General features: G+C 42.9%; 1 protein-coding gene across 1 annotated transcript in view; it reads left to right on the forward strand.

The window, feature by feature from the left end:
• PTPRT (protein tyrosine phosphatase receptor type T) overlaps positions 1-12,876 on the forward strand; it is a 489,127-nt gene that overhangs the window by 355,865 nt on the left and 120,386 nt on the right. The window contains exons 10-11 of the mRNA XM_058814983.1: positions 3,455-3,656; positions 8,477-8,579. Of these exons, the coding sequence (XP_058670966.1) occupies positions 3,455-3,656; positions 8,477-8,579 (305 nt within the window). The remainder of the gene's footprint in view (positions 1-3,454; positions 3,657-8,476; positions 8,580-12,876) is intronic.

Here is a 12,876-nt window from a genome sequence, read left to right on the forward strand (position 1 = left end):
AGCAGTTGCTCTGAAAATTGACCCACACTACAATATCAAATTTGGGACATTGTCTCAAGTGCTCTTGCCTCCTTCTCTGCTACTTGTCACTTGACCCAGGTTGTTTTAAGGTCCCTTGTATTCATTCTCTGCTACAGTCAACAGAAAAATAAAGACTGGGTTTGTTTTTTAAATCACCGCATTGTTTGGGTTTTTTTCTTTATTTTTTTTCTTTTAGAAAGCTTTTGTAGCTCTTTTTGCCTTAAGGGGATAAGGGGTTTTTAATAAGGAAAAATAACTGTTTCTGTAATGATTTTAGAACTGCTGAAGGTAGCAAAATACATTTATTTATATGGATGGAGATCAAGGACAAGTGCATCTTTCACTGTATTTATAACCTTCAGTATAATGTGCTTGAAAATAAATACCACTGATTTTGCATAGGCCACTGCCTGACCTGGGCAGCCTGTGAATATGCTGTTCAGTGCCCCAGGTGTAGGAAGTTCCTTTTCTTCTCCCCCAATTCCTCTTTTGCTGATTCCCACATGTAGTTTTATACAATTTATATTATTCTAGCTCTAGATGTGCCATCAGAGCATACAGGATTTCATTGGCTCATTCATACATAACATTAAATTAAATGCATTTTTCTTTCTGGAGTTTAGCTATGGCATGGACAGGGTCATGGCTCTTGATTTAAGTATTTGTTTCCCAATTTAATTCCAATGGTCTTACAAATTCCCTTGCCTTGAAGTGCCTTGATGCAATAAGAGCTCTCAGAATACTGTCCCATGACATGCTGGCTCATGACTCCCTGAGGGAAAAGCAGTGGGTGTAGAGATTTTCCTCCTGTTTTTAATTTTTTGTTTGTTTTAAGAACCATTATGCTCCAAGGTCTCTCGTTCTCAGGTGTCTGGCATGTAATAAAAATTTAAACCCAGATTGTAATTCCTGGAAAAATTAGCTGGTTTTTGATGAAATCACCTGCAAGCTGTCTAATTAGAATTACTTTAAGAGTTCTGCTTCTGTACTTTCTTGTTGATGGTGTAATTTATGCCCTTTCTCTGTTACACTGCCTTATCTTGGATGTCAGCTCTGTCTGAATTTTCTTCTCTGTCCAAATAACAGGATTCACATCCTCTCACCCTTCTCTGGTGTCAGTAACATCAGTCTTGGTCTCTTATTTATCCTGTTATTATTAAAGCCTCACTTTTTAAGCAGTGGATATTTATTTTTCCTCAAAATGCAACATTTCCCTCCTGTCATAAACCAAGTGACATAAAGATTTTCAAAGGCTCTTTCAGAAAGGCTGGGAATTAGATTCTGGTGGAGACCTTAATAAAAAATTGAAGACCTCATGTATTAACATACATTGATTTATTCATAGTGTTTCATTACAAATAAGTGAGGATCCCATAATATCAAAAAAGGTTAGGAGAGCAGCAGAGCACGGTACATTACATTGACAGCTCTGCTGAAATTGAGCTGCCTTGGGATTGAATTTGGAGCTCAGGCAAGGAATTGGCTGGTAAATAAGTCATGAGTTTCCCTTGAAGTGTCTGTACATCAGGAGGGTTGCCATGGGTGAGCGTGCTGAGCTCAGGCAGGTTTCAAGGTGTGCTGGCACCAGCTCCAGGTGTACTCAGGACGTCCCTCCATGGTATATGGTCTCCTCCAGCCAGGTCTCATCAGCTCTTGGAGGTCTATTTCACACCCAAGATAGCTCAGCTACCTTAGGAGGCATAAAATCAGTGTGATGGTTCTGTGGCAGTGTTGGAAACAAAAAGTTTTATTAAAAGGCAAAATAACACAACTCTTGACAGAGAAAAACTGAGCCAGGTGCAAGAGGTTCTTGCTCCTGGTAAAACACCCCACAAAAGCCATTAGTTTCTTTGTTCTCTACTTTTTCTAGTAAATTGCCCAGGTGGGACTTTTTGGCTCCTGTCCAATTGGCTATCCTTCAGTTTGAGGTGAATTCCCCCAATCCTATGAGATGTGTTTTTACTTAATTGAGGAGAGAAATTTCTGATCTTTTTTTTCTATTTAAGGAGACAAAGGACAGTTTTGTCACTCTGTTAACGGGGGGGACATTCCTTCACCTCCAGGTCTGGAGCCCTCCTGGCTTCAACCAGGTGTAAACCAGACTGCACCACATGTTAATCTACACTCTAAGGCTCAGAATGAGGGCAGGGAAAGGACAGCAGAAGCTGGTTTCCACAGAGAGAAAGACTTTTATCTAAAGGTGTGGTGATCTTTATTTCATTTAAACATTTTATTTCAGTTCAGCATAGTCTCTGTAGCACAGGAAAAGGCCTCCAAAGATTTTGTTGCCAGAAAAAGGCTTCCATTGTTTTCAGCAGCCTTTTGAGGAGATGATTTGCCAAAAGGAAACATCCATGTTTGCACTGAGGGTTTTCATGGGCTGTGGGGGTTGCATGGGTGATTATCATGTCAAAACCCTGCTGGCCATGCTCTGTGCTCTGGTTTGAGGACAGAAGTTCTGAGCTTGGATGTCGCCCTGATTTTTTTAAGTTTTTCTAAGCCTTCTGGTGTTTACATTCTTGTAATGAACTTTTTCACACACTTTATGTAAATAACTTATTGTTTTGTATTCTTTTCTGGAGGAGGAGAAATTTGATGGACTGTTGGCTTGTCCAGTGTCATTGGAGAGGTGGCACTGTCACCCTCCAATCTGTGGTGGTGTTCATGGGGTCCCAGGATGAGGGAAGAGATGAGGATCTGACTCCATGTTTCAGAAGGCTGATTTATTATTTTATGATATATATATCATGTTAAAACTATACTAAAAGAATAGGAGAAAGGATTTCATCAGAAGCCTTGCGAGGAAAGGAGAGAATGTAATGAAAATAAAATCTGGTGACTGACCAGACAGTCTGAGCCAGCTGACTGTGATTGGCCATTAATTACAAACAACCACATGAGACCAATCCCAGATGCACCTGTTGCATTCCACAGCAGCAGATAATCATTGTTTACATTTTGTTTCTGAGGCCTCTCAACTTCTCAGGAGGAAAAATCCTAAGGAAAGGATTTTCCATAAAATGTGTCTGTGACACCAATCCACTGTCACTTTTGGAAATCTATAAATGTTGGAGTCAGAAATTAAAAATTCTCTTTTGCCTTGAGAGAGCTGCGTGTTCACATTTTGTTATTTCATGTCCTATAGTGACACTTGAGAACATAAAGTAACTCTACATCTTTTGTTATAAGTCAGCACATGCTGAGGCTATAGCTGAGAGAGGAAATTAGGTTTTCCCTAAGTAAAACCTTGGAAAAATTCTCATGCTGGTTTGACGGCACCCAAATGCAAAATGGCTCATGGGAGTTATGGAAATTACCCTGAAATAATTCCTTATGTTTGCATTCTGCCTCAAGAGGTGCCAGAGCAGGGGAGCAGAGAGAGGCCGGTGCAGAAGGCCCCTGATCACCTCCTGTCCTTGTTCTTTGTTTGCAGATCACGTACAAGGCCGTTGGGTCTCTGGATCCTAGTGCTGACCTGTCCAGCCAGAGAGGGAAAGTCTTCAAGCTGCGCAATGAAACCCATCACCTCTTTGTGGGATTGTACCCAGGCACCACCTACTCGTTCACCATCAAAGCCAGCACAGTCAAGGGCTTTGGGCCACCCATCACCACCAGGATTGCAACCAAGATTTCAGGTACTGCTTTGGAGAAGAAGGAAAAAAAAAAACCCCAAAAAACTGGAACTTTGTGCTTTAGACTCAAAGATGATGCATAAAATTATAAACATATTAAATATATATTAAATATTAAACACATATTAAAATATATATATTAAAATATAGATATATATTAAAAATATAGATATATATTAAAAATACTCAGCTTAATGTCTTTTTAAAAATATTCAGCTTAATGTCTCTCCAAGTTTCATAGGGCAGAGTTTTGAAACAGCCACAGATCTCAGATCTTTGTTTATTTGGGCTACAATTACAGGGGTTAATTTGTGGGTGTCCTAAGTATCCCTGGATATCTGTGGAGCATTTGAAATGAGAACCATCATTAGTTGCACAAATGAACTACCCTTATAGTAATTATTGTTAGCATTATCTGGCTGGCTGGGAGAACTCCTTCTGTAATGTGGTTTTTATTTTCAGGATGTACCAAAATGGATGTAATGAAGTAATGGAATTAATAATTTCCTCCCTAAAAATAAGGGAGGAAAGCTGTTTTTCCTTGGGTTTTTTAATGGGTAAGAGCAGAGAGAGGGCTTGAGGCACATAAGAATATGAAAGGCACTAAAATAAAGAGGCAATGGCAAAAAGGTGTGGAAAAAAAAGGGAAGCAGGGCAGTTATAAAAAAAATGGAATGTAGTGGTGATATTGCGCAGACATATGTGGAATTTAACATTTAGTTTATAGCACTAAAATAGATTTTTAAAATAGGTTTTCTAACAGAGAGAAAAGCTGTCATTTTTTGGACTATTTTAACAGGGTTTTTTTTTCAGTAAAGTCAAAATACACATCTGGAACATTCAGGACACTGGTAATGCTTGAAATTACGGCTGGTTATTGTAGAAAAGATTGCACTACAGTATAGATTTTCCACTGCCCTATTTCAAAATCAGTTAATAATAGCAAGTTGTGAGCAGTAAGTGACAGGGTAAATTTTAAGGAAGTAAAGCACATCTCCTCCCTCTGCTCAGGGTTTGAACCTTCACATTTAGCACTCAAGCCCTGAACCACTTGAAGTAAAAGCCATTAAGTGTCCAAACAGCTCCATGGGCTGTTGGGGTTTCTGCAGCCCTGCTGTGAAGGGACAGCACAGCTTGCACTCTATTCCCTTGTGACCAGAGAAATAAAAACACAGCAATGGTTTGGGGGCCTTTTCTCCTCTTTTTCAGTTTCTTCATATTTTATCATCCCATAAGTGCTTCAATTGTGTTAGCAGCCTGCATGAGTGCCAACTATATGCATACTGAACTTGGTTTATTGACTTTTTTACCCCCCATCTCCCAGATATCTGGCTCTCAATAAGTGGGTACAAACTCTATGCAAGCATGGGGGTAGTCTCTGACATTAGATTCTCTCATTACATCGTCAAATTTCTGGTACATTTTCCAAATAATTTGAAAATTACCATTAAATTTGCTCTAAGAGGCAGCTTTGTGGTTATTAGGGAGAAGAAGGATTTTTGCTCTGACAGGAATATCCTTGTGAGGCTGTATTTATTTTATTTTTTTTTTCTCATGAAAAGCCACTTGTGCTGTAGCAGAGTGTGTGAATTTGTTTCTATGGGTGCACTAAGTTGTGCTGTAGCATTGTCTCCTCTGGCCAGAGCAGGGGCTCAGCAATTCCTGCTGATCAAGGGAGGGGATTTTCCTCCTCTCCTCTGCCCTCATGAGACTTCACCTGGAGTTCTGCAGCCAACTCTGGGGTGCTCAGCACAGGAAGGTGTCTCAGTATGGAAAGACAGAAGTCTGCTAAGGAAGGCAGGAGCCTCCCTTGAAATGGAGAATGTAAACCCTCCCCACCTCTCTGAATTGCTATAAATTTTAAATTAAGGGGCTCTGAGGCAAAAATATGGGAGCAGGAAATAACAGTTCTTTATTAGGGAAAGGAAAAAAAAAAGGATAAAATAAACAATGCAGTACAGTAGAACAACCCTGCCAGAGTCAGAACCCAGCCTGACACCCTGTGGGTCAGGGTGTTGGCAGCAGTCCCATTGGAATTGTGGCTCAGCCCTCCTGCAGTGTCAGGGCTGGTTCTGCTGGAGCAGGGATCCTGTAGAAAGGTGCAGTCTCTTCCTCTGAAGATCCAGTGGGAGAGGCAGCTGCTGTTCCTCTGGGGAATCCAGTGGAGAAGCTGTGCTGGTGTTCCAGAACCTCCAGATTATATCCAGGTAGGAATGCTTGGCTCCTCCCTCTGGGCTCACATCTCCCAGTGGGATGCTGTAGTTCTTATCAGCCATGCAAGGACATTCAGTAGCTGTTATCAGCAATGTCCCCTCCCGAGGGAGGAGTGAATGTGGTCACTCAGAGAAATAAGGCAAACTGCCCACTTGACAAAGGTAATCTGCCATACAGATGGGAATAGAAAACATCTTGCATTGCAATCTGGAACAGAAGGACATGGAGATGTTGGATTGAGTACAGAGGAGGCCACAGAGATGCTCTGAGAGCTGGGAGCCCCTCTGCTCTGAGCCAGCCTGGGAGAGCTGGGGGTGCACCCCTGGAGGGGAGGAGCCTCTGGGGTCACCTCATTGCAGCTTTCTACAGTAGTACCCAAAGGGGCTCCAGGAGAGCTGGAGAGAGACTTTGGACAAGGGCCTGGAGTGACAGGACAAGGGAATGGTTTTAACCTGTTAGAGGGCAAGTTGGATGTTAGGAAGAAATCCTTCCCTGTGAGGGTGGGCAGGCCCTGGCACAGGGTGCCCAGAGCAGCTGTGGCTGCCCCTGGATCACTGGCAGTGCCCAAGGCCAGGCTGGACAGGGCTTGGAGCAGCCTGGGACAGTGGAAGGTGTCCCTGCCATGGCAGAGGTTGGAATGGATGATCTTTAACATCCCTTCCAACCCAAACCATTCTGTGATCTCCAGCATCTCCAATGACCTTTGGTGTGCAAGACCACTGGGGATGTGTCTCCTTTCAAGGAGTCACTGCTTCCCCTTGATGGAGAACACCTTATTCCAGAGAAATCCTTCTTAAGCAGTTGACATTCACTCTGAACACATCCCCAGCTTATTGACAGGGAAGCCAGCAGCTGAGCTGATAATAGCAGCCCCCATTCTTGACAGTTTTCAGGCATTTAGATAAAAATCCTGATTGTAAACAGGATTACAGTGGAAATCACTATGAGAGGATTAAATATGAGATCCCCCACAATGCAGCTTGCCCTTGTGAGCAAGATGAACTTGCATGAATTTTTGTGAATTCTTCTCTTTGCTTTATACTTTACAGTTATTTTAGCAAAACATGCATCTTTGGAACAAATTTGGTGTTGCTCTGACCTCATGGTCTCTTCAGGTCTTCAGCAGTAAAACTTGTCCCAAACAGATGCCTGCTCCTGGGGAAGGAAGAAGCAATAAGTGAAACATATTTCCTAAGGAAAGCTGTCCTACTTTCATGGAATGGTTCTAAGACAAGATGACTAAGCAGAAGGAGAAACTAGAGTTTGGCTGAATGGATTTTTATTCAGTGGGTTTCTGTATTGCTGGGGGGAACTCATCAGGGATGGGGATGGCTGGGCACTGCCCCAGGGTGGCACTGGGATTTCTGCAGCTGCCTGGTGAGTCAGCAGCACTTAAGAACTGGGGTAAAATGTCCTGGGTTTGGGTGCAGAAATAACCTGGCTAATTTGTGCTCCTCTCTTTTCGTCTTTTGTGTTACCTAGCACAGCCTCCAGCTAATCAAGGGGATGCAACTGAAGTCTGTGCATTAAAATCTTAAAATGTGAGATGGCAAATCCACTGACCAGAGCAGGGAAAGATTCAGGATTCAGGGGTACTTTTAGCTCTGCCACTCATTCACTCATCCTAATAGTTTGGGTTTCTTTATAGTGTCTGTACACTTTCCTTTCTGCACCTCAAGGCCATACTGAGTCTTAAAAATTCAAGATGGGATTTTCAAAGCCAGGTTGAAGATTATCCAATTCCTGTTTCATTGGAATGGAAAAAGAGTGTACAAATATTTGTTGGGAAGGATGAAAGTTTGACAAAAGTCTCACGGACATGTATGCTTAGCTGAAAGATTTTTGAATGTTGTCTGATAAAGGAATAGAGATAGAAGCAAGATTTGATATAGAAGGAAAGAATTGCTGAGCCAGGTTTACTGGCTAACCAAGGAGGCAAAGGGTATGTTAGTTAGAAGGCATTTTTATGACTTAGAGCAAAGGATAAACCCACCTCAAACAAGATGATGTTTTTACCAAGCAGGAAGAGAGCACAGGCAAACAAGGCAGCAAATGTGGCAAGTAGAAAAAAGGTCTCAGAATTTTCCACTGCAAGAAAACTGAAAAACAACTTCTAGCTTAAACTGTAATGTACTGACTTTTAGTGACTGGAGAACAGTAACATGAATATGGTAATTACAGTAGTTATGATAGGCTGTAGATAATAGTTAAGGTATAGATTGGTTCTGCTGTATGAAGATGCTCAGCAAAGAAAAGTCTATAATGCATTGTAACCAAAACCAAAGGGTCTCCAGGGCTGCCTGCAGCTGGAGCTGACAGCTGTGGGCACAGCTCTGTCACCTACAACCCTGGGCTGCTGTAACACCTTGGATATAATAAACTGCATTTTGTATACAATAAACTGCATTTTGGACAGTCCCTAGAGTCCCACATCCCTCATTTTGGCTCTTACAAATATTGAAGCAGTTTTGATTTTTCTGGTCATAACACTGTGAAGTACTTTGATATTTCATTTGGCAAATGTTAATATAATGTTTATATATAACCATTCAATTGCAATCCCTACCAAGGGCAGGTGCCTGATGAGGTTGTTCTTTGTTCTGCTGCAGCTCCGTCCATGCCGGAGTATGACACAGACTCTCCCCTCAATGAGACTGACACCACCATCACTGTCATGCTGAAACCTGCTCAGTCCCGGGGAGCACCTGTCAGGTGGGTGTTTTGTCTTTTTTCTTCACACTTCCCTCCTCTCCTTCCTCCCTCACTCCTCTCTCATTCTCCTCTGATAAAGGAGCTGCCGAAAGCAGGCGCTGACTAAAAGGCCAACTCAGCTGTTGATTCTGCTTTTCACACTCTGCTTTCATGAATGCTTCAGCCTCCTTGCCTCCCGCTGTTAACCTCCAGGCAGGATTGCTGCAGGCACTGTCGGGGTTATTACCCTCTCAGCATCACTTCAGATGCCTTTGCAGTGCTGCAGCACAGCGGGATGTGGAGCTGGAGACTGAACACATCTCCACACGAGGGTGGAGGAGGCTCCAGCTCTCCATCCTGCCCCCTCTTCCATGGTGAACAAGGCCTGCTGGTAATGATTCTAGGAGTGCCTGCCTTGTCTTTAATGCTTGTGGAGGTATTTGCTCAGTTGCTGGGTTTAACACACTTCTCACATTCCTAATCCAGCTGTGCTGCTGGGCTGGCTGTGCAGTGAAGTCCAGAAAGAAGGAATTTTGATTAGTGAGGCTTTGCTAGCACAGGCAAGCAGATCCTGCTGCAGAGTAGAGGATTTACAGATCACAGAATCATTAAGGTTGGAAAAGACCTCCAAGACCATCGAGTCCAACCTTTCACCACTCACCACCTTATCAACTAGCACATCTGCAGTCATTTCCTGAACGCCTCCAGGGATGGTGACTCCACCACCTCTGTGGCAGCCCCTTCCATTGCCTGACCACCCTTTCTGTGAAGAAATTCCTCCTGATGTCCAACCTGAACCTCCCCTGGCACAGCTTGAGGCTGTTTTCTCTGGTCCTGTCCCTTGTGGGAACAGAGCCTGATCCCACCTGGCTGCACCCTCCTGTCAGGAGTTGTGGAGAATGAGAAGGTTCCCCCTGAGCCTCCTCTTCTCCATGTTAAACAATTCTAGCTGCTCCTCACATGACTGAGTCTCCAGCCCCTTGCTCAGCTCCATTCCCTTCTCTGGACATGCTCCAACCCCTCAAGGTCTTTCTTGCATTGAAGAGCCCAGAACTGGATAGAGGACTCAAGGTCTGACCTCACCAGTGCCAGGTACAGGAGTGCCATCCCTTCCCTGGTCATTTAGGGGCAGGGAGCTGCCCAGGCACCCATGGCATAGAGTGGGAACCTTGCTGCCTGTCTGAGCTGGGTCCTGCTCTCAGTGGTGACATGCTGACGGTGATATGCTCTCCATGGTGACATGCTGATGTGGGACACTCACCTGCAGGTCACTCCCTGATTTGAGTTCTGTACTCATCGCTCTCTTCCATCTCAGTGAAGTTGTGTTTGTTGCAAGGCACCAGCACAGATGCACAAATTTCCCTTCTGAGCCCACATGCCTTACCTGTTGCTGCCACTCATCCTGCCAGGCTCCTCTGCTGACAGCAGCAATTGGAATCACTTAGAAAAACCCCCTGCCTTGCAGAGGGGTCCAGCAGGTATTCATTACCTCCCTGTGGGATCTTGAAGCCTTTACTTCCAGTTTTCACAAGAGAAGTTTTTTCCCATGGGTGTTATTTTAAAAACACCACAGTCCCCCCTTTTATAATGGGTTTCTTTCATTTTGGATTTCTGTATCTCACTGACAAGTTCTTAATGCTTTTGAAGGATGCCCATTAAGTATTCAGAAGCAAATTGCTCCAGATGCAAACTACTGGATTTAATTAAATATCCTATATCACTGGTGGTCCCCCAGCTGTGTTGTGGCTTGGCCCCAAATTGCATTGACAAGCTCAAACAAAAAAAAAATCCCATTCTTTAAGACTAAGCACCATCCCTTCTCTGGTTTTTCTGAGTAATGTATTTCAAAGTTTGCCTTTCAATCTCTGGTACTCCATATGAGCAAATTTAGGAGCCTATTTTCTGAGTCCTTTAGGGATGTTTTTTTTCTGCTGGAAAAGAGCAGTAAAATCACACAGCTTTGTTTTGTTTTGTTTCTTTATATGGGGGAACATTCCTGTATCTCGTTTTACCACCTGCTGTCTTAGCAGTGTTGCTATTTTGTCTTTTTATTGAAAAGTCTTGTGATTTTTCTCAAAGTCGATTTACTGCACTTTGACTGCATTCAGTGAATAATGCCTTTTCCAGAAAATGCATCTGTACATAAAATTGGTAGAGATTTTTTATAAATTTTCACTCTGATTTCTTTAATTGCATTGTAGCCTATTACACATGTTTGCAGAAAGTGCAATATTTACATGCCACATCTAAGTGATAAAATTATTTCCTATAATGAGTCCATTTCATTGACTTACAGATGTGTGTATGAAAAGCAGAAGGGCAGGAGGAGTAAGGGGGAGGGAGTCTTGGGGAGAATTTTAGCTTTTTATTAACTCTGACAAGCTCACAATTCTTCCCCTATAGACCATCCAGACTGTTCTTAGACTAACCTTAATAAATCCAGTTATTTCAAGCTTCAATTTGCCTATCCTCTTCCCTTTTCTTTCAGTCTGTTCTGCACATTGCCCCATTTGTGAAATTCTCTCAAAATACCATTTCCAGAAATGGGTCCCATTCCCTCAGAGGGAAATAACATGAGTAACCTATTGTGTAACTGCTTTTGGCACCCACAATACAAAAGAAGAAGGTGTTTTTTCCTCCTCAGTGTGTTTTATTCATTCAGCTGAGATCAAATACTCTTTGCTGTTGTCTGGTTAGGTGTTCTACCTTTTGGTTGTGTGGGGTTTATGTCCCTCATGAGTCCCGTCTTGGTGGGATGCCATGCTCTGCCCAGATGCTTAAGGCAAGCCCAGGTTTGACACAAAGGGCTGAGCAACCTCCCTGCCCAGCAATGAGATGGTGCAGAGGGTCCTGCCCAGTGGAAATCCTGGTGGGAAGCCTTCTCCTGGTGGATGTGACCATGGATCCTAGATCCTTCATCTCCCACCTTGCCTCAGATGGGGCTGAGCAGCTCCTGGGAGGAGTCTGAGGTGGATTTCCCTCACACCTCTTTATGAAGCTCTGCCATGCAGAGCTTTCTCTGGAAAGGAATAGGTCAACCCCTTATCCCATCAACCTGACAGAAAAAAGGAATTTTGATTTTGCTCTGCAGTTCTCCAGTTTTAATTATGGTCCTTCCAAATTGGGAAGATGTCACTACAGGACACGAAAGAACACAAGCTCACACTGCTGTTCTCAAGGTGAAGAAAAAAGGGAAGTTTATTTTCTGACTCCTGAAGGGTGTCAACTTCCTGAAGGGTGGCTGTGGTGAGCTGGGGGTTGGCCTCTTTCTCCGGGCGATAACAGATAGAACAAGAGGACACAGTCTCAAGCTGCGTCAAACGAGATGTAAGTTAGAATTAAGAAGCAAATATTTCACAGTAAGAGGGGTCAGATACTGGAATCATTTACCCAGTGAGGTGGTGGAGTCATCATCCCTTGAAGAATTCAAAAAAAGACTGGATGTGGCACTTGCTGCCATGATCTAGTGAACAGTTAGAACATCGACTGGACTTGATGATCTTATAGGTCTCTTCCAGTCTTGAACTTCTGTGATTCTGTGTGACTCCAACATTTATAGTTTTCCAACAGTGACAGTGGATTGGAGGGTGACAGTGCCACCTCTCCAATGACACTGGACAAACCAACAGTCCATCACATTTCTCCTCCTCCATAAAAGAATGCAAACCAATGAGTTATTTACAGAAAGTGTGTGAGAAAGTTCACTACAAGAATGTCAACATCAGAAGGCTTAGAAAATCCTAAAAAATCAGGGTGACAGGAAGATGAAAAACGATTAATATACAGTAATTATTCTAATATTTCCTCTTCTGTTCAGGGGATGGTGAGTTGGAGACCATGTAGGGGTGTGACTGTAAGGCAATGTTTGTACTTTGTCTTGAGTTATTTCATTCTGCTGTAGCACAGAGATGGAGCATGGTCTGCAAGAGCATCTTCAGAATAATACAGAAGGATCTTTAAAATAAGATTAATTGTATTTTCATTCATCTGAAATGGAGCTACACCAAATCCAAAGTCACTTTCAGCATTAAGACACTTCTGATGTTCCCCAGTGCTCATGATAAATAATTTAAATGTGGCTGTTTATGAAAGTAACGATCGTGAACTCGGCATTGTTAATGATCTATAGATAACAATGAGAACTCTTCCATGCAACCTAATAGGATTAATATAAACTTAGATATTCTTTGATCTCTTTTGTCCTATTGCCAAAAGAAAGGTGATGCCTCAGCAAGCAGAAATATTCTCCCTTGTGGCACAGGCGTTTCATTTTTGCCTTTATTTTTCATGGTATAACCTGCAGAGCTTGACTCCACAT

This window comes from Ammospiza caudacuta, chromosome 15, assembly GCF_027887145.1.
Source record: "Ammospiza caudacuta isolate bAmmCau1 chromosome 15, bAmmCau1.pri, whole genome shotgun sequence".
Taxonomy (NCBI): Eukaryota; Metazoa; Chordata; class Aves; order Passeriformes; family Passerellidae; genus Ammospiza; species Ammospiza caudacuta.